The sequence below is a fragment of the Chanodichthys erythropterus genome, chromosome 11 (assembly GCF_024489055.1).
Source record: "Chanodichthys erythropterus isolate Z2021 chromosome 11, ASM2448905v1, whole genome shotgun sequence".
NCBI lineage: Eukaryota > Metazoa > Chordata > Actinopteri > Cypriniformes > Xenocyprididae > Chanodichthys > Chanodichthys erythropterus.
In genome coordinates, this window is record NC_090231.1 from 28,274,807 (window position 1) to 28,301,331 (window position 26,525).

The window sequence follows — 26,525 nt, forward strand, 5'->3', positions numbered from 1 at the left end:
ATTAGTCCATTTTAAATGTATTTTTTATAGCATATGTCGTATTTGTATACAGTGTTTTGTGCACCTGAAAGTAGAGTTGTGCCTTCGTAGTATAAAAGGCACCGCTGGGATTCGAACCCAGGATCTCCTGTTTACTAGACAGGCGCTTTAACCAACTAAGCCACGGCGCCGCTGTGTGATTGGTCAGTACCTGAGCCATATATACTGCGGTGTAGACACGCTGCGTGTATATATTATAAGATTATATAAATGTGTGCGTGTGCAGGCGCGATTCTAGAATTTCAATGTTAGGGGCCTCAGCCCCCATTTAGGAAATTATATTTAATATATTGTTTGAGTAGAGTAAGCAGGTTCTACGCTACCTATCAAGTCAATCCCTGAATATTGATTTCAAGTCATTTTAACTAACCAGCTAGTATTCAGTCTAGATTCATCTTGTCTTAATTGGAATTCGCAATATTTTTAATCCATAGGTGTAATTTGCGGGTGGGACATGCGAGTGATGTCACTTACAGGTTACACGCCTGCGCACATACGCATTATTTTACCGAGCACTCGCGCCAAACGCGCATGCGTACACTGAACACGTAATACACGTGCTTTACATTGATCTTTTACAGTCTATGAAATTGATGCATAACAGTGAAAAAAAGACGGACGGTTAATTAAAGGCGCTAAACACTTCATGTAAACTCGTGTCTCAAAAAGTTCATAAGTAGGTAGCCTACAGTTCTGACACACAGTTTTTAAGTTTTACCTGGATCTTCCTTTGAGCTTTCCTCCTTTGGTTCTTTCTTGACATCAGGTGAATTTTATCTGTTATTGCACCTAAACTGTCAGCAACTTTCCAGTTAATAAAGCAGAGAAAAGCTTTATTTCACATTTCAAGTTGTACCATAATTGCTTTTATAGTAACATGAATCTGAAACAACAGCATATGGTCAAATTATTGTTGCGTTACAATAAGGTTAATCACATTGTGTTTGTTGACATTTTAATGTTTTTTATTAAAAAATATCTGCAATCATTACACATTTTGCCATTAGGTACACTTGTGTAAATAAATGCACCAACACACACACACACACATACACACATACACACACACACAATATTAGTATTCACTGTATTATCTTGACGTTTCCGTAAGACAACGTCCTCACTCTCAATTCTTCTACATCTTGTTCTTGATGTTTTTTAACCTAAGCCAGAGAGAGAGAGAGAGAGAAATCATCCTTCAAACTGTTAAATTACAAATATATTATACCAAGATACCATTATCATTTAAAAGATGTATTATAAAATGCTATATGATTGCAAATATGAGCTCTGACCTCTGAAGCAGTTCACTAGTAGACACAACTTTATTTTCATCTTCACTGTTGGAGTCAGTGTCGTCTGAGCTGCTATTGGACTCCTCCACCCTCTTCTTCTGTTTCCCTTTATGCTTATGCTTCTTGTTCTTTTTCTTCTGAGAAAAGATAGAGAAACGATGTAATGTTTCTAGTTTTGCAAAGAAGACTGTCACTCCGACTGAATAAATCTGTTCCAGAAAAACTACCTTTTTCTCTTTCTTGTGTTTCTTGGCTCTGTGTTTCTCTTTATCTTTTTTCTTCTGTTTCTTCAGCTGCGGTGAGCGTGCAGGTGGCACAAGACCTAATGAAGAGAAGAACAATGTAAACTTTATGTTAGCATAAAAAACAGGCTAGTACAATATTCTGGATGAAAGAGAAAAACTAATAACTCTAAAATTACTGTACCTGTATTTTCAAAAATATTAGATAGTATATATAGTCTTGTAAAGAAACTACACTACCGTTCAAAAGTTTGGGATTGGTAAGATTTTTAATATTTTTAAAATAAGTTTTGTCTGCTCACCAATATTGCATTTATTTAATTAAAAATACATTAAAAAACAGCAATATTGTGAAATATTACAATTTAAAATAACATTTCTATTGGAATATAATATAAAATGTAATTTATTTCTGTGTTGGAAAAGCTGAATTTTCAGCATCATTTCTCCAGTCTTCAGTGTCACATGATCCATCAGAAATCATTTTAATATGATGATTTGCTGCTCAAGAAACATTTATTATTATTATTATTATTATCAATGTTAAAAACAGTTGTATACTTTTTTTTTTTTCAGGATTCCTTGATGAATAGAAAGTTCAAAAGAACAGCATTTATCTGAAATACAAAGCTTTTATAACATTATACACTACCGTTCAAAAGTTTGGGGTCGGTAAGAATTTTTATTTTTATTTTTTTGAGAAGAATTTAAAGAAATTATTATTATTTTTTTCAGCAAGGATGCATTAAATCAATCAAAAGTGACAGTAAAGACATTTAAAATGTAACAACAGATTATATTTCAAATAAACGCTGTTCGTTTGAACTTTCTATTCATCAAATAATCCTGAAAAAAAAAAAAAAATATTTTTGTACATCTGTGCACAAAAAAATGTTTCTTGAGCAGCAAATCATCATATTAGAATGATTTCTTAAGGATCATGTGACACTGAAGGCTGGAGTAATGATGCTGAAAATCCAGCTTTGCCAACACAAGAATAAGTTACATTTTCAAATATTTTCAAATAGAAAACAGTTGTTTTAAATTGTAATAATATTTCACAATATTACTGATTTTACTGTATTTTTAATTAAATAAATGCAGCCTTGGTGAGCAGACGAAACTTCTTTGTAAAACATTAAAAATGTTACCGATCCCAAACCTTTGAATGGTGTGAGATTGAGATTCAACATGTAGTCACACAGTGTTTACATCAGGGGTGTCCAATCCTGCTCCTGTCCTGCAGAGTTCCAACCCCAATTAAACACTCCTGAACCAGATAATCAAGGTCTACTAGGCATACTAGTCTTCCAGACAGGTGTGTTGAGGCAAGCTGGAGCTAAACTCTGTAGGACAGTGGCCCTCCAGGACTGAGTTTTGACACCCCTGGTTTATATGATAAATTGAGGGTGGTGGTGATGTAGTGGTTACAGTGACTGACCAGGTGGTGGCAGTCTGGGGCCAAACTCCTCTTCATCCAGGCCTTGTGATTTAGCAGGTGCATTAACAGAGGACTGAGTATTCTGTGCTGTAGTTTCAGCAGATGGCATGTTCTGAACTGTAAGATGCTTCAGATCTGAGGGGAAGAGTAAATAGAGTCAATAAATGCTTATGACAATGACATCTGAATCATTAAAAGAGGTTTTTGTAGAACTGCTCATATAAAGCATATTTAGATTATACCTGTCACTTTGCTGATGTCAGGAACAGGACTGATCTGAGCTGAGACGAGTGGGTTCACTGTTCCTGCACTGCTTTGAATTGGTTCAGATGTTGAAAGAGCCACCTCTTCATCTTCCTCGCCGTCATCCTCAGATGACGACGAGCTCTTCTCATCCGACGAGTTGGCAAAGATGGCTTTAAAGAGATCCATTGGAGGCCTCACCTCTTCTTCATCCTCTTCCTTCTCCTCCTCCTCCTCTTCTTCAGTCTTTTTTTCAATCTGCTGCCCATCGGACTGTTTCACTTTTACCTGCAGACATCATAAGAACTGATACTTCAGTACCAAGTCGGTATCAACATTTTAAAATGTACTTGACGGTACTTGTTTTTCTACAGTAATGTAAGTACAAATAGTATCGAACATTTATGGACTATTGCATGTAGGTTGAACCCAAACAGATTATCAGAACAAATCAGTAATTTTAAAACTTTCTGTGAGACATTCTCGCCCTCTCTCACTCTCAAAATGCGCAAATGGCTTCACATCCATAGTATCCACATGCTCTGCAAGTGAGCTGCATGGTGAAAAACAAGACTTTAGCGCACATCGTTTTATATCATGCCAATTCAGTTTATGAATTCAAGCGATTTTAAATTATGAAGTGGCCAACTCGAGCGAACTGAGATACAGTCTTCAGTCAGTGCACTCTCAACCAAATCGCACACACATAACCGCCTCTCGCGAGTGACAGATTTTCGCAGCTTATTACACATAAACGTTCAAATACACACAGTTATGTCAAAATGCCCATCTTGGTGAACATTCACATAAGCACGGTCGGTTATGTTAATGTGAAGAAGAGAGCTAGTTCAAGATGAACATTTATGGTTAAAATGTATAAAATTAAAAATTTTTTTTTAGAAAATGATTGATGGTTTCTTTAGATAAGACCCTTATTTCTCGTCTGGGATCGTGTAGAACACTTTGAAGCTGCAATGAAACTGTAATTTTGACCTTCAACTGTTTGGAGGCCATTGAAGTCCACTATATGGAGAAAAATCCTGGGATGTTTTCATCAAAAACTTTCTTTTCGACTGAAGAAAGAAAGACCATCTTGGATGACATGGGGGTGAGTAAATTATCAGGAAATTTTAATTTGAAAGTGAAATAATCCTTTAAAACCTGCTACTGTCTTCTATTGGCTGTCTGTATAATTAATGTTAATCAAACAACACAAGAAAAGCTTTAATAAAGGATTGATCTATATTTATATTTAACTTATAGTTATGAGTATGCAGAGTTATTTTATATTTGATTATTCAATTTATGTGGTTCAATTTTTACTTGAATACTGTTCAGACTGCTAGATTTTTGGTATTGTATTGTGACATCCCAATTTTTTTCTTCAGGGGAGGCTCTTTATTGGCATGTTAAATCAATATAATCAAGCATCCATTGGTACCTCTGGAGTGACAGAAGTATGTTGGGTGTCAGCTTCATTTTGCTGGGCCACTGAAACCTCACTGCGAGTTTCACTGAGGAATGCACTGAGTGGGTCTTTGGGTTCAGATGCCTTCCCTGGTACATCCCACCTGGATCTCTTATTGGAGACTTCTGGAGTCAAACGGGGAAGGGTTGTGCTGGAGCTGGGAGGTTTGGGAGCACTTGGGGCCTCCCTGCTGACCTGGCTGCTATCCGTTATGGACAGGAAGTTAAAGACTGAGTACTTATCTCTCTTTATTTTAGGCATTCCCACTAAACTAGACCTGCAAAACAGACAAAAGATAAATTAAACTCCAAATGAAAAAGAAACTTGAAAAATACATTTATTACAAACCTTTCCTAATGCTAAAGCAATAATAATAATAATTATCATTATTATTTAAACTTAAACATGTAATCATTTTAATTAAATTTTTATCATTCCATTAATTTAAAGGTTGGCAAAAAATACCTTCCATAAAAAAAAAACAAAAAAACATTGAATTGGACTAATAAAAAAATAAATAAAAACACATTGCATTAACAGTAATTGCATTTTTGAGGCTGCAATGTAATATGAACCCAACCCCCCCCCCCATAATTAGTTTTTTGTTCCCAACATTTCTAACATTTTTTGTATGTTTGTTTTTTATTAGAGACATTTGTCCTTAATTTACTCCAATAGTAAACAAATGTCTTCAGATATATCATATGATAGATCCACAAGTCTACTTCTTACCCTGGATAAGGGTTTGGAACATTAAATCTTTTACACAATAGTTTATCAGGGTGCCACTCAAATGTTTCTCTGGTCAGTTTCCCAAACATCTTCATCTTCACAGCGGCCTGCTTGTCATCCACATCATTCTAAATAGAGTGAATATTAAAGTACAATTAATTGTTATTTTTAATTATACATTTTTTGTGTCAAAAAGATTCTTATGTCAAAGATTAACTGTTTGAACTCAAGGTGGAGCTTCTTACCTCTTGATCCCGTGTGACCTCCACACTGTCTGTGTCATCCTCTTGTTTGCCACGCGTGAAGCGCGAAGAGAGTGAAGAGTTGCTCGGTTTATAGAGTAATGCAGCGCGTACAAATTCGTCCCTTTCTCTCCCTCTCTCCCACTCCGTCATGGAGCAGTCCAGACTCGACTCCAGGGCATCTACAAATATTGCGGAAATCAGGTATTTAGCCAAGCACAGATTAGGAAAATCCAGGATAAATCAGACCAAACATAAATGTTCAAATTCACCTTTATTGCCCTGTTTGAGTTTGTTGATGTACAGATCATAGCGGGCCTGTTTCTGAGGATTGTTTGCAAATGGTTTAAATGTTTTGCTAGCATCTGCAGTGGGACCAGACCAAGCATTCAAAGCCATCTGGGACTCAGATGAAGCAGGAGTATGGGAATCAGGCTGTGGGGTGTTTGACTGGAAACGGCTGGACAGGGCCTGCAAAGCGGCTGCTTTAGCCGCAGCCACCACAGCAGCTCGATCCACAGCTGAAGAAATGCTTCCCGCTGACTTGTTCAGTCCCTCTGCCCCTCTGCGGATCTCATTCAGCCGCTCTCTGTCCTTACTGTCAAGCAACTCAAACACAGAACTGGGGCCTATAGAACATAAAAACAAAACATTTTAGACAAAAGTTTGTGTTATAAATTGTATTAAAAGAGTAATTTTTTTAAAATCTTATAATGTTCTTTGAGGTCCACTTAATAATGTTAGCAAGATTTTTAAATAAAAAAACACCTTAATTTAGAAGAAGTAATAAGCTAGTTTTCATCCTGTTTTTTTTAACCCTCTCTTTGAAACACTCTGTTTTAACATGCCGCATTCAAGACTTGGAAGTAAACACCCACTGTAATGATTGGGTAACAGCTTTGCATATTAAAATAATTTTCGATTTCCCCACCATTACACGTGTGGAATTGTTTTGAAAACTTCCAATGTTCACCATACCTGTTTGTGCCAGAGTCTGATCCCAAATCAGAAGAAAACTACACAAATACCAAGGATACTCCACATGGTAATTATTCATCATCTTTCTTTATATTTATTCCTTATGTATTTGTGACATAGTACTGTATTTTATTACATTAATATTAGTGTTGAACCAAAGACACAACAGAAAAGTTATCTCGTTACATAGTTGAAACATTTATGCATATTACATATGCATTATAATTCTTGGTTGTGGCAAATAAAGTTTAGGTACTTGGAGTTACTACAATTATAGTAGACAAAAGAAGACTTGCAGTGTTTTGTGTAAACGAATTATGAATGAATGTACCATCATTTGACGCACTGTCATTCTTATATTCATTGTTCATCATTTGAAAGTAAAGTGAGTACATATCAAATGATCTGTAACAGGCAAAGCAATAGTGACACAGTAAAAGCATTGTTAATCACACTTGTGTGTTGCAACATTACAGTCAGATCCAATATAGTCGGCACTGCATCATCTTTTATTCTTAGTCTCTCTGAAAAGTCTGTGTCGAACTGTCTTAAAATGTGTTAAAAAAAACAATTCGCAGTATAACGAAGCGAACAATCAAACAGTGTCTTACTGATGCAATCTGAAACTTTATTAAAATTCAAGTGTTGCTGGAGCAATCCTGTATTTGCATCTCTCTCGTATTTACTACTATATGACATGCGTGAATTGGTGGGTGGGGCTAAAGAGACAATGATGTAGAAGTAGGTGTTGATCTTCTGCAGATGCGGCTTTTCGTCGCACTATTATGTCATACTGAGACAAAATAGTTTTGGGAGATTTGTTTCAATAAAAGCTGTTTTTGGACTAACGAGGAAGGTATGATATCTGAAACGTATAAGATATTAATAATACTGTAATCCAGTGCCAGTAACTATCTGGTTGACGGATAGTAGGTGGGGGTATTGCACCTTATTGCCACGCGTTATGAAATGGAGATGACAGACGAAAGCAAGACACACTACCCCTACCTATCCCAGTCAGCAAGAAGAGCTGATCAACAGTAAGTTCTTTTTTGTATGCATTTGTACAGTTACACTTGATCTAGCTTCCTGAACAAAACTCTCTCTCCTCACCTCCCTACACTCAGATTTTGAGTGATGTTTTTTTTTGTGAGAAAAAACAAAATAAAGTGAATGATAAATTTGACTGATAACTTTTAAAAAAAAAAAAAAAAAAAAATTCTATAGATAATGTGATCATATCGTTATTGCAAATTCTTTTGATAACCGTGTAATGAAAATGCGACATTTTGACAGCCCTGATCGGAATCCACCTGCAATCACAAATCTATCATTCAAATCACTCTTAAACAACCTCAACAGATACACATAGACATCCTTACCCTGTAGTGGCGTTTCTCCAAGCATGTCACGTCTCTGAGTAGAGTCTAATTTGTGACGACCCTGCTGTGGTGCATCCTGTGATAGGTGTCCACGTGAAGCCTGCAGTGCCTGGGCAACAATGGGGCTGACAGTGGATGGATCAACCACTGGACGGAAGTAGTGTACAGGCCGATAATCACGGGGGAGATCAGGGGGAGGATAGACCTAAAAACAAAACCAGTGAGAATATTTTAACAGCACAACTTTTTCACATCAAATAAGGTAATATAAGAAATTAAGCCTAGTGCTGTATATATTACAGTTTTAATCTCTGTGACTTGGGAGGCCAATGTAAACCCCTCCAGAATTCTGCCCGAATACGCCACGTCTCTTTTTGAGTCTGGAACAAAAACAAAAACATCTGTCATAGAGGAGCCATCTTTCCTGCTAAGCCTACAATTTCACATGTAAGAGTATGGTCACATTACAAAGGACACTCAAATAGCACCCAGTTCTGACATCCTGATGCAGAGTAAATGCATCATGACATTATGAGGACACAGCTAAGGACTTCCTGTCACCAACCATTCTTCTTCCTGGTGTACTGCTGGGGAGCAGTCCATCCGAAGAGTCCATCCCCTGGTTCTTCTCCTCCCAGCACAGTATCGTAGTTGGACAAGGAGTCTTTATGATAAATATCGGTATCTTCCTCCTCCATTGCACCAACTCCAAAAGCCTACATATACACTGATGTCAGCATGTTTCTTCTAATGGAAGTGTTCAAATTTAGTTTTCTAGGCCAATACTGATTGTAACACTTTGGCGTTACCTGTCCTCCAATCCCACCCCTGCGTTGTCGTCCTGATTTTCTGTCTCCAAATAAGCTGGTTGTTCTGTCAGAGTGAAGTGTGAAGAGGTTTATGTGTCCTAAACCGGACTCGCCACCCAAGGCCTGTAGAGGGTTCAGCCCTCGGTAACCCAGACCATGGGAGTCCACTTTAGGGGTGAAGTCCACTGGGATCACATCTTTGGGGGCAAAGGTCACATTCTCTGGAGCAAATTCATCCTCCTCCTCCTGAACAAAAAAAGTTTTTCAGTCTGACTAAATTCTTCACATAATAATCACATATGCTGCATCCGAATAATGCAAACTTCTCTACTATATCCTAAGTGAAAAAAAAAAAAAACAGTATGTGAAATGAGTAGTATCTCAGAATTCATAAAACGGTATGCAAAAAGTACCTGGATGCAGTACAAGTGCAAATATGACTGACTCTTTACTATCCAATGAGCCCACAGGAGAGATTTGTGTATAGCAGTGAAGCAACTATATAGAACATAATTTTTTAACGGTCATGAAGTAAGTACTTATTCAAAAGGAGTACCTATTCAGAGAGTATGCGATTTCGGATGCAGCCATTATAAACATTAAACAATATTCACCTCAGATTCCTCTGATCCATTGGGCGGCAAAGCACAGCCATAAGCTCTAACCACATCTGAAAGACGAGAAACAGCAAAACTAAGCTTCTTGAAATGTTAACATGGTTCTTTTCCACTCCTGAAGCCTAAAAATGGCACTTCAGAGAAAAAAAAACAAAAAAACATCTGTGATATCTTCTCTCATCACCAGTTTTTTGCTTGGGTTGCTTTCTCTTCAGTCTTGGTCCCACCCCCTGGCCATCTTTCCAGCCCATTTTTCTCAGCAGTTCCACACCAATAGACGACCTGGCAATTACACAATGCCATGTAATAAGTTTAGTCTTCAATTACATTTTAGTTAGGCCATATTAGTTAGAGTGATGCATACCGTGCAGGGGCAATAAGCTCCTCCAGCAGTCCAGTGTCTCCAGGTATCAGAGCAGCAAGAGAGCTGACGGCTCGTGCTTTGTCTTTTAACTGATCCTTCCTCTCCGATGCAAAATCATCTGTAGTGACAATCTCTCTTGGGGCAATACCATGCTCACTAAAATCCTTTAACAAAACATATTCTCTATTTGAAAAAAATTACACGCCAAGAACTTTACAGGTATCAAGGTACAGTATTATTGAGCTGTGAGACCTGAGATTCACACACTTACCTCCTCATCCATAAAGTCCTCTGGTCTAGCATTCTGTCTCTCTGCCTTTTGCTGTCGAGTTGATACAAATGTTGATGGTGCCCAGCCTAAAGTACAGAGCAGACTTGTTAAACTACGACGAGACCCGGTTAATAGAATCAAAAGCATTACTGCACTGAGCAAGGCTGGCACTGACCTTCTTTGGTGCCCACTGTGTTAAAATAACCAGCGGAGAAGCCACCAGTGAAAGCTCCGTGAAATCTCTTGTATCGACCCTTCTCATCTTTAACCGTCTGCTCGTGCACAGGTACTGGTTTTCTGCTGGGTTCATCTGAAATAAACACATACGAGCAACGTGGACTTGATAACTAGGAAAGAACTAGGAAAGTGTGAAATTTCAGCGTCTGCTGTTTTCATTAAATATTCACGGCTCTTATGCATTAAAAACCTGCAAATTCAAACAAATGACAGCTTCATTGTACACATATAGTACCTTCTTCCAGAGGCTCTAAAGGAGTTCCGTAAGACACGAAATCCTCATCGCTATCTTCGTCGGACGCCATGTTTACAATAAGTACGGTGGCCGCGTGAGCTCTTGCGATGTCCGATTCGTAAATCAATCGACTCGAATCACTTCAACGGAATCACAAAGTCGGTCCGAGCGGTTCTCGAGTCAACTCACCGACATGAACGATTCATAATGGTTTCGATTGTAAGATTCATACCCCCGGTTTTACAGAAAAGGCTTAAGCCTAGTCTCAGACTAAAATGCATTATTGTGCAGTTTTAACTGAAAGCACCTTGCACTGAGATATCTTAAATATGTCAGTACCATGGTTTTGTCTCAAGATGCACACCAGTAACGTTTTTTCTAAGGCATGTTTTTAAAAGCTACTTAAATGTCCTAATTGAATCAACCATCTGTGAAACCATGCCTGTATATTTCAATGTAAATTATACTGAGGTCCTGAAGGAATTGTTTTATATCTTCTAATAAAATATTTTAAGTGTATCACGGCTGCAACAAACCGAACTGAGAAAAAATTACAATCAAAATAAAACACCAATATGTGCATAAATGTAGACTTCTTGAAATGCTTTATTTTTTGTTATAGGCCATATATTATACCATGCATGAATTTAAGAATACGTGATGACTTAAATAAATGAAAAATAATTTCCAACTTAGATTTGAATAACTAATAAGCTTAATAAGCTGTCTCAACTGACAGACGCATTGGCTTTCATGTTAACTAGCTGTTTCAGTGACATTAATAACAACAAATAGCAACAAACTCTGTACAACAAACAACTTTTATTATTGCCAACACAATTCACTTTAAGATATTCTTGTAGATTTTAACTCTGGAGTGAAAGTAAATAAAATCTCAGCCAACCATGACACTCACTTGCATTTGCCTGTTACCCTTTTATGTTAAACTAGTGCAGCCTTTGGTCGCATAAATGTTCTTTAAAAACAACAAAAAGCAGCGCATCATGCCATAGGCATAAACATTTCATAAATGTTTCCTACATGTAAAAGTCAGCTTAAAGTGAACAAATATCTACACTTTTTTATTATGTGTTCAGCAATTTACTTAAAAATACATACACCGTATGCATCTAAAATAAGACCACAGTATTACAGATGAGGATATCAAAACCCACAATCAAATAAAACTCAAATTTTCCAAAAGAAAAATAAGGATGTTATTTAAAAATATCAGAAACCATTTTTTTTTTTCTTCAAAATGTTTCCTTTTGAGCTCCCATTGCTTCTTCATATATTGCAATGGGAAGTTAGAGTCCTATTTGGGAAGTGGATCCCCACACACTTTGGATAATATCCTCGGCATTGAGGCCGATGTGCAATCTTTAATTAATGGTGATATGAAATACTCTCCACTTCCATCTCTTCAAGGTGCTATTGGATATGAGGCCGTGGTTTCAGGATAAGTTTCCCCGTCTAGCATAAGAAGGGGAAAAATACAAATGAATGCACAAGAAAAGTGTTCTTAAATCAGTGAAATTGAGAGACCATAAAGGGCAATGCAAAGGACACAAGTACTCACATCATCACAGGACATGTTATATTCCGCTAGTACTGTTCGGCAGCGTGCTGCAATACTGTAACAAGAAGTTAAGGAGAGATCCAGTAGTCACTGATAATCTGCAGTCTTGGAATTGCTAATACTCAATAGAACGGCTGAGCACAACGAACACCTCTGCAAATTTCCAACATTGAGAAGGATACATAGATGGCGCAACAACTCGTTTGTGTATTCCAGCAAAGAAAAGGCCAATGAGTGTCACACAGCTGATAGTGAAAAATGGATGATTCCATAAAGATGAAAAGAAAGAAACCTGTGGAGAGAGATGACAAAAGACTAATGCAAAATCAGATGATAATCTGATTTTATTGCAACATCTTTTAAATTCACATACTTTCTGAGTGTCTGGATCTATAAGCCAGTTCCAGGCTCCCGTGGCTGTGCACACTGACACCACAATCAAAATCACTGCAAAAAGAAGACAGAATTCATGAATTAAAATGAGGCAGTGTATTGCACAATAAGACCAATCTTTGTGGATATATGAGAGTTATGAACACTCAGTAAGTGTGTACACTTCTTGGCTCAGAATATAGGTGCATAACCCAGGTTTTAAATGGCTTGAAACAGATACAGTAAAGGTTTGACCAGGCAAGCTGGACTGACTTACTGCGCCAACGACCTGTAGCCGGCTGCAAACAAGACACATACTCTGTCAGTCTCCTCTCAAAAGCCTTCAGGTCTGGGGATGAGAAAAACATTTATATCAGCACAGTACTTACAGTGAGGTAAGTAACATCTATTTTCCAATCTCTCTCTTTTTAAAATATTGAGGCAGATCCCAAACACAATTTATTTATTTTTTTATTTTATTTTTTATTTCCAGAGGACAAGTTCACTGGATTTCATCCAGCTTAGTATTGTTACAATGTCAGTAATATGTATGTATGCATGTATGTATATGGTGTATGCTGTATGCTATGCAAAATATGGTGTATTTTGTCAGCTATAAAGGGCTTGTTAAAACTACAGATCATACTTCCACATTTTTGCATTCCAATCTGCAGACAATCGGATCGAGCCGAGAGAATTATGGGTGTTGGAGTTTCCCTACCTTTCTGGCAAAACTAAACACCACAGTTCATTTTGGTCATGTAACACCACTTTCAAAATCATTTAACCTTTCTACTGCATAGACAGTCACATTTTATTAAAAGCCCATATTGCCAGCGGTGAATTACTCTTTTAAGTCAGCATGCTACAGTTTCACATCACTTTGAAAAATGCATAAACAAGAGCTAAAAATACAGATAGGCAAATAGACTGATGAGAGACTAAATAACATTGATTGAGTTTATAGGGACATAAATATCAGCTGTACCAGGCATATATCAAGGCATAGGCAGCTTTATGGATTCAAAATTTTGTGAAATATAATGGACAATGTACACTAACTGGCATGAGCGTCTGGTATAGTGGTGTTATGACTGACCAACAATGTTTAAAGTCAAGACCGAATGACAGAAGAGCTGCACTTCTTGTTGAGGCATCAGTTTTTCCGAGATCTCGGTGATAACCTAAGAGTCTTAGCCTACATGCTAGCAGCCCAGTGTCAACATAATACATCTAACATGCCATAACAAACACGTGGATGCGGTGCTAATATATGAAAATGACACTTGGAGATGAGTGCATTGAACTAATAATCTATCTACTGAAAAGTACCTTCGGCTTGTTCTAATGAATTCATTGCTTTTCCCACCAGTGCTGTGGACGCTCAGTTCAGGCCTGCAGACACACGCAACTACCGTCAGCGGGCACCAGCCAATCGCGGAAGCTCTCTTCTCATTGGCTACTAGAGAGGAATACGTCATCTTAAAGAAACATGTTAGTTATTTTTTAAAGGTGCCATAGAATGGAAAATTGAATTTACCTTGGCATAGTTGAATAACAAGAGTTCAGTACATGGAAATGACATACAGTGAGTCTCAAACACCATTGTTTCCTCCTTATATAAATCTCATTTGTTTAAAAGATCTCTGAAGAACAGGCACATCTCAACATAACACCGACTGTTACATAACAGTCGAAATCATTAATATGTATGCCCCCAATATTTGCATATGCCAGCCCATGGTCCAGGCATTAGACAAGGGCAGCCAGTATTAATGTCTGGAGCTGTGCACAGCTGAATCATCAGACTAGGTAAGCAAGCAAAGACAATAGTGAAATATGGCAGATGAAGCAACAATAACTGACATGATCCATGATAACATGATATATTTTGGTGATATTTGTAAATTGTCTTTCTAAATGTTTCGTTGGCATATGTTGCTAATAAACTGTTAAATGTAGTTAAAGTTACCATCGTTTCTTACTGTATTAATGGACACAAGAGAGCCGTCGCTATTTTCATTAAACACTTGCAGTCTGTATAATTAATAAACACAACTTCATTCTTTATAAATCTCTCCAACAGTGTGTAATGTTAGCTTTAGCCACGGAGCACCATCAAACTCATTCTGAATCAAATATAAACATCCAAATAAATACTATACTCACACAATCTGATGTATGCATGCAGCATGCATGACGAACATTTTGTAAAGATCCATTTTGAGGGTTATATTAGCTGTGTGAACTTTGTTTATGCTGTTTAAGGCAATCGTGAGCTCAGGGGCGGGGAGCGCGAGGATTTAAAGGGGCAGCAGCCTGAATCTGCGCATTTATAATTATGCCCCCAAAAAGGCAGTTAAAAAAATTAATTAAAAAAAATCTATGGGGTATTTTGAGCTGAAACATCACAGACACATTCAGGGGACACCTTAGACTTATATTACATCTTGTGAAAAAACGTTCTAGGGTACCTTTAAATCATTTTTCATTTTTCACAGAAGTAAGCCTTTATTTATTTTTTGAAAACAAAACAAACAGGATGTTCATTGCAATAAGGCCAAATTTAACTCTATTACTAAAGCTATCCCCAACTCTGTTATTTGTCTAATTAAAGAAATTTGATCTTATTCTATTTCCAAGACCATTTCCAGTACTTTTAATTGAAGGTTGTGATTTTAAAGGAGGTAAACTTTCAAACAAAATGATCACAAATAGGTTTAACAACATTTCTTATCCTATAGTAGCTTATAGAAATTCAATTTCACATAATTTCTCCAAAGACATCATTCACATACTTAGAACTAAATATTTAAAATGTCCTTTACCTCCCAAAATTAAAGAAAATCATTTTAAAATTTTAAATGGGATAAATCCATCCAGTGAATTCCTATGACTTAGATTTGGGTTTGATTCTAATAAATTTATATTTTGTGATGATATATTGAAACCACGGATCATCTATTTTTTCATTGTGTGTATGTGGAGGCTTTATGGTCTGATATTCATGACTGGCTTTATCCAAAGGTGCTTCACCTTGGAAACTGCACTCTAAAGGACATCACCTATGGACTTATAATGAACAGTAACAAAAATGACTTCCTGATTAACAACATTCTTATGCTGGGAGAATTTTATATACACAAATCTAAGTACTTAAAAAACAATGTTTTTTTTTTTGTTTCTTATATAAAAGCCCTCAAAGTGATGAAAAAGAAAAATGCAATAAAGTTTTTTTTTTTTTTCATTATAGAAGAATATGATTTAATAGAAAAACCCTTAATAATGCCATGTTGTTTGTACATTACTAATTGGTTAATAAAAAAACAAAACAAAACAACAACAACAAAAAATCTGGATGTTCAAGCCATTTTAACTATATCAAATTCCAAAGATGCCAAGACGTTTACTTTTATGCCTGTTTTTTCCTCCTAATTCGCTAAATTAAATGTATGTTTATAAATCTGAATTATAAAAATTCTTTATGACCCTGAACTTATTTAAAGTTAGGATAGTAAGATTCTCTGTAAAAAATTATATGATCAATAAGTCATGGCAACAAATGTTTTTCCATGAGCCTACTTGAAAATAATTTAAACAGTTTCAACAATGAGTTGAAATGACAGCCAATTTCATTATTCTTAAAATGTTAAAGCAGCAACTGAACTTAAGATTTTTTATAAACATGCAGTCATTATTGTTCTCAAACAGGCAAAATTGATGGCTATGTTTGCTCACAAAACTTCACAAACACTTTTAGATCCAGTCGTTTTACTAGACCTCTAAACTCTTTTACTAGCTGAAGAGAAAGGCAGATGAATGCAGGGGCGAAGAGCAGAAATTAGGAAATTAGCAGAGTTTATTGAATAATGTTAGTTGTGTGTGTCCCTCTTAATGCTCAGTCTGAATTCATCTTACCAGTAAAATCCAACAACTATTATGCCAAGAAAATGCAGTGGAAGATTATTGCTTCAAATTGTCCTGTGACAAAGTAATGAAAGAGAGAAAGAAACAAACAACATATATGATTCAGGAACCCTTCAGGTACAATTTTTATCTTAATATTAAAACAAAACACACTGGGTATTAAAGTTTTAGATGAGTGAATTAGCTGAGTACTAGATACAATAATCAGCTTTGTTGTTTTTTGGTGTGAATTTATTAACTAACACCAGGTTAAACTTTTCCCTCAGTAAAGCCTCTATTTCACTATCTGGGATTTCTTTAATATCCACCGAGTCTGCATCCTCTTTGAATGTGACCTCACTGTACGTCCAACCAATCAGAGCTCTGAAACCTGTGGGCATCTGAAGAGAGCAAATGGATTTGAGCATGAACAGGGATTCTGGATTGGTCTGCAGGTCCTCTGATGTCTCCAGGAAATGATCGGCATCACGGGGTGTTAATGTGAAAGAGTAGATTGTTTTGGTGAGCCTTTTGTCTATGAGGCTAGAATTAGCAAAGGCCTTATCCTGGACCACTTGCTTCCTTCCGGTCTTCTCCAGAACCCACTTCACCCCGTCGTTTATGAGGCGGAACACACCCGAAGGCTGTGGCTGATCTTTATCTGAGATCAACTCTAAGGGATGCCAGATTTGGTACGACACTCCGAAGCTCACATCAGCAATGTACGGCTTCCCGTCAATCTCCACCAGATTGATGAGATGAGATTCCATGGGGAGGTACTCCTTTTCCAGCGAGTTAAACACTTTGGCGCCTAGTATGGTGAATTTGTACCCCATCTCCCTTAGAACCCATGAGAACAAGAGATTGTTTTCACAACACCAGCCTCCACGATTGCTCTTGACTATTTTATCATAGATGGTGTGCAGATCCATAGTGTTCTTCTCCCCACAGTGGACGCTGAGGTTCTCAAATGGAATATTCAAAACATGCAGCTTGTGGATGGTGAACAAACTGTCCAGGTTGGCTTTGTCATATTGGCCAGTAAACCCAATCCTGTTTAAGTACTCTTTCAGATCCATTATATCCCTACAAGAAACAATGCAACAATTTTAACAGAATTTATGTAGCTATTTTAAATTGTTATAACATATAAGAAATTTGATGTGATAAAGCATATTAACCATGTTAATCCTTTTATGGAACTCAAAAATGATAAAGAATCAAATAGCAAAAACTGCAACAATGGAGATCAACAAAGAAAGATTTAGGAAAATCAGAATGTGAAAGAATATATATACAGTCAAACCAAAATTTAATCAGACACCTTGAACATTTCAATACAGTTTATTCATTATAGTTTTAAAAAATGGTAATAAAATATGACAAGATCTCAGAGTTAAACTGTGTCAGAAAAAAATTTATTTTAATTATTTCAGATAACAGATAATTATGTCTGAATAATTTTTGGTTCCAAATTGTTATCAGTTTCACTGGTAGTCCACTGTATGAAGAATTTTTGGGTATAATATGTCACAGTTTACTTTATTTTTACTTTATTTTTGCAGTTTACTTCAGTTTACTTTATTTGTGTCTTGCACCCACTAGTAAAAATATATCAAAAATATCAAAAATGTCTGAATTTTATATATATATATATATATATATATATATATATATATATATATATATATATATATATATATATATATATATATTTCAAATGCAAATATATACTTCAAGGAGCAAGAGAATATATGCATAAAAATGGACAATGTATGGAAAAATATATTTAAGAAAAAATATATTATCAGTTGAATTTTTGCCATTTTGTATATTTTGAAATACATTAAAAATAAATTTTAAATTTAAATTTATTTTCAGGTTCCTCTTTAAGACATTATATACATAAAAAAACATGAGCACAAATCCCTCTCATTTGGGTCAATGACGTGACAGGTAATTTTCTTTTGTCCAAATAAAAAACAAAGATATGACTCCCAAAGTACGTAAGGTAGTACAACTAGATCTCTTTTATCAAATCCAAATGGTTTTAATTATATTATATATAATTATATAATACTACATATAAAGGTGTTTTAAAGATTTTGAAGTGTCAAAAGGTCATTCAGTTTAAAAGTTCAAAGGCCAATACAGCCATTTCATTTGTGATTAAAATATCTTAAAATGTAATAAATGTATATATTTTTTTATTCTGGCATGATTTTTTAACATTATATTAACTGTGCCCAATAATAACCAATATAAAGCGACCATTTTGGATCAAGTCATGCAGTCAGTATCATGTGACATGAAGTGATATCATCCAGACACCTGCAAAGTACCACATGGTCATGAAGCAAAGTAACTAACTCTCTTTTAACTATTTGAATAATTCATGTTTTCACTTGCTCATTCGCATGTCCCAAAACATCAGGTCATTCAGAAAAACATGGAAAATGTTGTAATATTTTAAAAACTTGTACTAAATATAAAATGTTTGATTGTCCTTTTGCTATCTAAGCTAGCTAGGTGTCTGTTAGCATTGTTTGAAAATATCGTCATTCGGTATAACCAAAAGTGTCATTCGGTAAAACCAAAATTTTGACTTTTTTTGGTGACAAATTTTGTCCATATTGTAAAAAATAACAAAAGTAGTGTTAATTGATTATAAAACCACTCATTCTTAACACTTAATAAATCTTCAAATTTAATCATATCTTTAATATGATCTTTAATGTAATCATATTGTTTCTTTTCAACCTTATTCGTCAATGACCCATTTAAAACAAGCAATAAAGAACTTAAAATGTCATTCTTTTCATATTCATATTTCAAATCCTACCCCTAAGATGAGTCCAGAGAGAGTTGAAGAGAATGTGTGCAAAATGAAGGACTGGTTATTGAATAACACAAGAACCCTTGAACCACAGAGCCGTGTCATTGTATGTAATAAATTAACTATGAATGATATACACAGTGCAAAATCCACAAAACTAACGTTTCTTTACGACTGAACACGCAGCATTCACTATCGCGTTTCAAACGGTCATGTGATAGACCACAAAACTAGTGTTTCACAGAGTTACACTACTGCTGATGGAAATCGAAACCAAAGCTTTTCTGTTTGTTTCAGCAGGCCATGATACAGCATGCTTCTTGTCTTATGACTGTTGCTAAAATTAGTTAGGCAGATACAGTTTGATCCCCAATCTACTGTGTAATGTCTCTGCTAGAACTGACTGAGAATACATCATACAATTATTTCTTAGGCCTATACTGCTCTCTCTACAGGCTACTGCATTGTATAATGTCCCAGACGTTAAATTCATCAGATAACAGTCTGTGAGGAATATGGTTACTACTCTTGTCATATTATTGTGAAACATATGATACCTAAAATAGAAAGATATATTAACACTTACGCACACTTGAAACCTGTGTAGAAGGACAATGCTCAAATCAGGAGCCTTTTTAAAATTGTTCTACAGCGTCCTCAAGTGGTTAAATCAAGCTAATATTTAATATTCAGAATCAGTTTTGTTTATTTGCTGTATTAAAAACTGGGCCCGGTTTTTCAAAAGGTTTAATCCGGATAAAATTGATCCGGATTTAGTAATCCTTTTTTTACGATCCGTGATCACGTAATCCATCTTACTTTTGGAGCCAGTTTTTTAAAGCAACATCGGATTGGATCAATCTGATCCGGATAGGAACTTTTCAGGATCACCAAATCTGGATTTCCAGTGCTCTACGGAGGCCCTAAAGGGACAAGTTGATAGAAAGAATATGGGTTTTGAATTAAATATATTTTTGTTGGATATTTACAGCTGTTTAGAGATTGTTTTATGGCACCAAAATTTCTTTTTACTTTAGAGTAGGTTACCGAAAGGCTAAATATAGACTAATGTCTGCATTTGATATATTACTTTAACAGTTAAACTAATCAAGAGCAAGATAAAAATGTGTATGTATATTACATGATAAAAATGTTGTATTTTTTGACTAGTTTTAAAGTTTTACTACATTTTCCTCCTGGAATCCACCTTGAAATCCTACCCCCTGTTGGGATCAGGATAATCCTGTTTTTTTGGATCAAAGTGATCCAAATCCTACAAAAAAGTTCTGAAAAACCCAAACTAAAGGTTTGATCCGGATCAAAACCAAGATTGGATTACGTGATCTAATCCGATTATGTAATCTGTTTTTTCTTTTGAAAAACACATTTTCAAGATTTGATCCAATCCATTATCCAAAATCCTAGTGTATTACTTTTGAAAAACCGGGCCCTGGTGTCAACCACATGCATCAAGTAACTGTTTATAAAAGCTCTGTTTAATTTCTGAAGAAGTACAACTAATAGCAATCCTGAATGTTAATACTGGTGTTCTCCAGAAAAAACCCTTTTGATATTAATCTAATCTAACAGAAAAATGAAAAAAATAGCATTTTTTTTATTCAGAAAAAAAATATATATACAGTGCAAATTATGATCCACTATAAAATCTACAATACTCTGAGTAATTGAGCATCTCACAATTGCAAATCAACCTGCTCTGTCTGTCCTTGCAGTGTAAAAGAAAACAAAGAAAGCATGATAAGCTTCCATAAACTGAACAAGACCGGATGAACGTGTCCAACAGAGAGACACTCTTGCATGTGGGACACTGCAAATGAACCACATGCAGACTGTGATGATTGTGCAACATAATATGTGTATTTCAGATTGTCTGGGCACACACAGAGAAAACAAAGTGTAAAAGTTGTACCTTTAGGGGTACGACAGCTTGTCACTGGGGCAGCCTTTCATAATAGTACATTGGTTTAAGGTATGTATTTGTACTCTAATATGCACATTTTTGGGATAAAAGTAGAAGTAGCAGAAAGAGTGAGTGAGAGTTTTAACATGGTTTGGTCAGTAGACACAGAGCTGTTGTTGTGGAAAAACATGCATCACTGAGCAAACTCTAAAGCCTGTGAATCCGAAGCTCTTGTCACTTGAATCAGGAGACAAACCATATCACGAGTTAGTCAAAGAGGAGGAAATTCCTTTTTCCGGTGTTCTTTGCACAGCAAAATGAGAAGTTTTAGGTCACACAAGGTATTTTCCGTTTTCTGTTTATTTTTTTCTCTCTTTGAAAATGAATCTGCTCCTGGCTTTAAAAACACAATTGTGTTTAACTTTACATCAGTATGATTATGTTATATTGATAATGTTTAATAATGAGCTTGTTAAATACGTTGTTTTGGAAGTTTTAAAGTAAATTTATAGTATAAATTTACTTTAAAACTTCCAAAACAACGTATTTAACAAGCTCATTATTAAACATTATCAATGTGGCCAGTAATTATTTATGTTTAAATTTTAATATTTATAAGACTGAAGACAATTTTGTTTCTTTTTATTTGAAGCCTTAATATGCATGTTTACAATGTACAGTATATACACACACACCTATGATATGGACTGCCCAGTCAAACTGCATCTTTGTGGCACCTTACAGGAGTAACTGTTTTCAGACGGGCACCCAAGGTATCATAAACTACGTCTAATGATTTAGAAAATATTTATGTGAGTTTTAGTCATAACAAAGCAAACAATTACTGGCCACTTTGCTTTTTTCTCCGGACATTTAGCCTATTACCAAAAAAATAAAAAAATAAAAAAAAAAAATTACTTAGGCAGCGAAGGATGCCTCAAAACGATCAGTAAAGGCTTTTTAGACAGGATGTCAAGGAGACAGGATGTTACGCAAATATGGGATAATTGTGGACATGCTTTGATGTCTACCGCAGCCTATGCTGTCTTTTTCTTTTCATTTATGTACTGCTAAGTTGTAACAGTTCCTCATTTTTTAAAAGATGCATTCCAATTTGCACTTGTACGTTCTTGGTTTAGTTCAGTCAACTGTCATTTGGTCACGGTCATTTGATCTTATCGGATACACGAATGAACTGTTATTTTGAATCGGTGAATCTTTTGAACGTGTTTGCAAAAGGAAATGAACCAAACTTTCGACTCGAATGAACTGAAAACTGCTGCACGAATGACATGATGCCGAGAACGCATGCGCAGGAGGATTTGTTGGCGATTCGTAAGAAAAAAGGTAATTGGTGATGAACAAACACGCATAACGGAGTTTGTTTTTGTCGTGTGATAAAAAAACCCGCCAGTTTAATAAAACAAACAAACAAAAAAACAAACAAACATGAGAAATCATTTATAATTAAAATAAACCAATTATAAAAATAATGGTATGTTAGGATTGAGCGGCCATTAACAAGACGAAGAAGAAAATATATAAAGGCTATTGGTATATCCTAAAGCATCACTTATCTACATGAGTGAATGTTAGTGATTACTGATATATGTACTAATCTTATTGATATGTGTATGTGTACTAATCTTGCCAGAGCTTGATGATGTGACTACTTGTACCGAATTTGTTTTTATTTTGCTTCTGCTATACAGTTTTCCATGTTCAGTTTTGGACCGCTATGCTCGCTGTTGTGCTATTTTGTGTTTATTTATTTGCCTTTCCTCCAGTTCAATACGAAGGTAATCAGCTACACAAAATAAATAGATAAATACTTTTTGGTAGGTGGTTGCTAGGCAGTTGCTTAGGTATTTGGGGGTTTCTAGGGTGTTGCTATTCTGTATTGTAGCTGCTAGGCTGTTTTGAGTGATTGCTAGGTCTTTGTTATGGTATTCTGACTGGTTGTTAGGGCGTTGCTTGGTGGTTGCTTGGGATTATCTATGGGATCAGTACACTGCCCAAAGTCAATAGAGGCCAACCCTAAAAGTTACTACAATGTTCTGTGGCCGGATTGCATGACTAGTCTTACAAGACGGGTCATAATTTTTTTAAGTCTGTTACATAAAAAGGTAGATTGATCTAATTTAAATTGGAAAAGTAAGACTGATTAGCCCTGCTAGTTGGTCAGACTTAGCAGCTATGTTTATGCAACTGGCCACTGGTGCATATGGCTTTGCATGTTCCTATACAGTAGCTATGGTGAGCTAAGCACTCATCAGGGTTATATGTTTAGACTGGTTGCCCGCCCCAATTAATAGAGCCAACCCTCATATATCTATGATGTTCTGGTGCTGAAATATGACTTATTAATGCTGTTATGCAGGTTCTAGGGTATGTCCCATGTTAAGTCTATGGGCTTTTTTTGCCCGCTGGGCGAACATCGTATGCCTGATCATAGCACACCTCTCCTCAATAAATCACATAATTTAACACCTCATTCATGGGTCTACGAGTTTGTACTCGGTTAATCTGGTGTTGTTAGGCGGTTGCTAGGGTGGCATAGGTGGTTGCTAGAGTGTTATGAGGCAGCTGCTAAGGTATTATGATTGGTTGCTAGGGTGTTGCTAGGTGGTTGTTACATACTATGTGGTTGCTAGGTGACGGCTATGTGTTTTTTTTTTAGGTGGTTACTATGCAGTTACTAGGGAACTCTGGGTTGTTGCTAGGCAGTTGCTACGGTACTCTGGATGGTTGCTAGGTTGTTGCTAGGTGCCACAGATGGTTAGTATGGAGTTGCTATAGAGTTTTTATGGTAATAGTACTCTGCTCCAAATCAACAGAGGCCAACCCAAAGTTATTACAATGTTCTGGTGCTGAGATATGGCTTATTCATGCTGCCATATGGTTGCTAGGGTGCAGTAAATGATTGCTAAGGTGTGGCTAGACAGTTACAAGGGTGAAAATAATTGACCGAATGTGTGTCTGAATCAAAAGAGCTAACTTGTCTCTACAATGTTCTGATCCACAGATAATCCTCTTCACTTTTTTCGGCGGAAGACTTTAAGGTGGCTATGATGTCCATGAAATGAGTCCACCCCCAAGTTTCTACAATATTCTGAAGTGGAGATATAATGTCACAACGTTTTGTCAAATGTTAAAGGTACAATATGTAATTTTCACCGCTAGAGGTTGCTTATTTGAAATTTCGCTGCATCCCTAATGCTTCTGCTGCAGTCCGCTGCTTCTGCTCTTTCATTGTGTATGAGGGGTAACGCAGCGCTGTTTTACATGGTTAAAACAATCATACTAAATACTAATTGAATGTGTTGAAAATTATGTTATAATGATACATGTGTGTTCGCTCGGTGGCTGGTATAAGAGACTTGTTGCACTTTGCAGTGATCTAGATTGATATTAGAATGTCATATTAATAATAAAATTAATAATGAAAACTAGATGACTTGTGTTGATAAATGACATGCAATTTATAAAAAGTATGGTTACACTTTATTTTAAGGTGACGTAGTTACATTTTACTTACGGTTAGAGTTTGGTTTAGGTTTAATTACTTGTAATTATGCATAATTTACTGTTATTACTAGAGTAAGTACATCCTTTGCGTCCTTTAATTACCCTCAATCCTTGGCACACATTTCAGTTCACGAAAAAGATCTGACGGAAAACAAATTGGAACTGAGATTGTCTGAGTTCATTAGGCTATGGAATTTATGCCTTCATCTCCGAAAACATTATTTTTATCTTACATGTTATCTTTTTGTTTTGTTGTAAATTAATCACTTAACGCTAAATTGCCAATAATGTAATGTTTAATGCCAAAAATCAGTTAATATAGAGATTTTTAATACTATAAAGTATTTTTCTAATAATTAATTTTCAATAGAATTTTCGTGGTGTGACCGTGTGGGCGGTGATGTTGCCATGTGCACTTACTAGACCGTCTCATTCTAGCGTTTAATGCTGAGGAGGAGTCTAGCCTACAAGCTTCCGAAGGACTGGACTAGGAAGGACACAGCCTCACTATGATGCAGTCTTCTGTTTGAGAAGCACCCATGATTAAGATGTTGTTAGCATAATGTTATGGAATTTTTTTATCCTAATTTTAGCCACCTGAGCGAAAACTTCTTCTGTTGTACAGAAGAATAAAAATAAATAAATAAATAAAAGTAATAATAACTTTGTAAGATTCACAAGCACTACTAATAATACATATGCAAGAGAACATTACAGTGGTGCAGGGATTACGTCAAACCCCGGAAGACTAATTTGGCATGTTATTTTTTATAATATTAATTTAATATTATATTAATATATATTTAATTAATATATATATATATATATATATATATATATATATATATATATATATATATATATATATATATATATATATATTAATTAAACTAATCATGTCTGGGCATGTTCTTTTTAGAACAACTGTGTGTGTTTGTGTGTGTGTGTGTGTGTGTTTGTGTGTGTGTGTGTGTGTGTGTGTAGGTGTGTGTGTGTGTGTGTGTGTGTATTGCTGCCATAGTAGGATCAGTAGTACCTGAACTATAGGTTAATGGCATAACTATAAACTTATGTTATAATTTTAACTTGCATTTCAGTATCTTGGCTTTTTCAAGCCAACATAATTATAGTATTATATTATTTTATTTCCAATGTGTTAATCATAATTGTAACTTAACGACGTAGAGCATGGACAAGTTAATAGGATAGAAAACTTTGCTAACTGTCATGTCAACAAAACTGACTCATCAGAAATACATGTTCATAGGTCAGAAGAGCTTTAAAGCAGCATTGGCTCATACTGAGGTCAGGTGCACCATCACCTACTGAGAGGTTATGATGGTTAATATATAGACAAACAGGACAGATCGTACACAGCATCAAGAAGTCTCTAAATGATTAAAAAAACTTTAAAGTTCAGTAAGTTTGCAAGATTGCTGTAGAAATATATTTTACAGCAACTAATGACTGGTATTTCTGTTGTTAAATAATTTCCCTGGAAAATTAATTACCCTAGTGATCTTTTTGTTACTACGAGAAATAAAAGTTATAGAGCCTGCCAACTGAATGTTAAAATTTGCATTTGTAGAAACTAACTCATTTTTATGTGAACTAATATGGTGACGTTCAGTAACATAACACCTACATGAAAAGTAATATTTGAGGTGAAAGAACCTACTTGTGCCTTTGCCTTCTCACCCAGAGCCAGTTTCCTCAGCTGTTATAAAGTTGGTTTATTTCACAGGTTGAAAAAAAAAGATTTGCAGCATCCTATGGTAACAAGGAGAA

The 26,525-nt window shown here is 35.7% G+C and overlaps 3 protein-coding genes and 1 non-coding gene across 8 annotated transcripts; all 4 read right to left on the minus strand.

Moving 5' to 3' along the window:
- Nucleotides 1-96: 96 nt before the first annotated feature.
- On the minus strand, nt 97-170 carry trnat-agu (transfer RNA threonine (anticodon AGU)). Its single transcript has one exon. It is a non-coding gene; the product is annotated as a tRNA-Thr (tRNA).
- An 827-nt stretch (nt 171-997) lies between these two features.
- Nucleotides 998-10,696, minus strand: gpatch1 (G patch domain containing 1). 2 transcript variants are annotated; one of them, XM_067400693.1, is made up of 19 exons: nt 10,596-10,696; nt 10,299-10,433; nt 10,124-10,209; nt 9,853-10,016; nt 9,673-9,770; nt 9,486-9,541; nt 8,872-9,117; nt 8,628-8,778; nt 8,363-8,442; nt 8,063-8,267; nt 5,975-6,331; nt 5,706-5,884; nt 5,461-5,588; nt 4,702-5,005; nt 3,260-3,548; nt 3,018-3,152; nt 1,562-1,656; nt 1,335-1,468; nt 998-1,202 (listed from the first exon to the last, which is right to left on the minus strand). In XM_067400693.1, the coding sequence occupies exons 1-19, from the start codon at nt 10,663-10,665 to the stop codon at nt 1,175-1,177; spliced, it is 2,940 nt and encodes a 979-aa protein (XP_067256794.1). In that variant the 5' UTR covers nt 10,666-10,696; the 3' UTR covers nt 998-1,174. The 2 variants fall into 2 exon arrangements, with proteins under 2 accessions (XP_067256794.1, XP_067256793.1); XM_067400692.1 differs by having other exon boundaries at nt 1,335-1,471.
- A 500-nt stretch (nt 10,697-11,196) lies between these two features.
- cnep1r1 (CTD nuclear envelope phosphatase 1 regulatory subunit 1) lies at nt 11,197-14,059 on the minus strand. Its single transcript, XM_067402272.1, has 6 exons — nt 13,879-14,059; nt 12,824-12,895; nt 12,548-12,621; nt 12,357-12,466; nt 12,175-12,229; nt 11,197-12,068 (listed from the first exon to the last, which is right to left on the minus strand). Exons 1-6 carry the CDS (start codon nt 13,901-13,903, stop codon nt 12,027-12,029), a joined length of 378 nt encoding a protein of 125 aa, XP_067258373.1. The 5' UTR covers nt 13,904-14,059; the 3' UTR covers nt 11,197-12,026.
- Nucleotides 14,060-14,968: 909 nt separating this feature from the next.
- Nucleotides 14,969-26,475, minus strand: zgc:103601 (Arylamine N-acetyltransferase, pineal gland isozyme NAT-10). 4 transcript variants are annotated; one of them, XM_067402271.1, is made up of 2 exons: nt 19,879-20,002; nt 14,969-17,538 (listed from the first exon to the last, which is right to left on the minus strand). In XM_067402271.1, the coding sequence occupies exon 2, from the start codon at nt 17,529-17,531 to the stop codon at nt 16,665-16,667; it is 867 nt and encodes a 288-aa protein (XP_067258372.1). In that variant the 5' UTR covers nt 17,532-17,538; nt 19,879-20,002; the 3' UTR covers nt 14,969-16,664. The 4 variants fall into 4 exon arrangements, with proteins under 4 accessions (XP_067258372.1, XP_067258371.1, XP_067258370.1 ...); XM_067402270.1 differs by having other exon boundaries at nt 19,875-19,915; XM_067402269.1 differs by lacking the exon at nt 19,879-20,002 and adding an exon at nt 26,416-26,475 and having other exon boundaries at nt 14,970-17,538.
- Between the last annotated feature and the right edge of the window lie 50 nt (nt 26,476-26,525).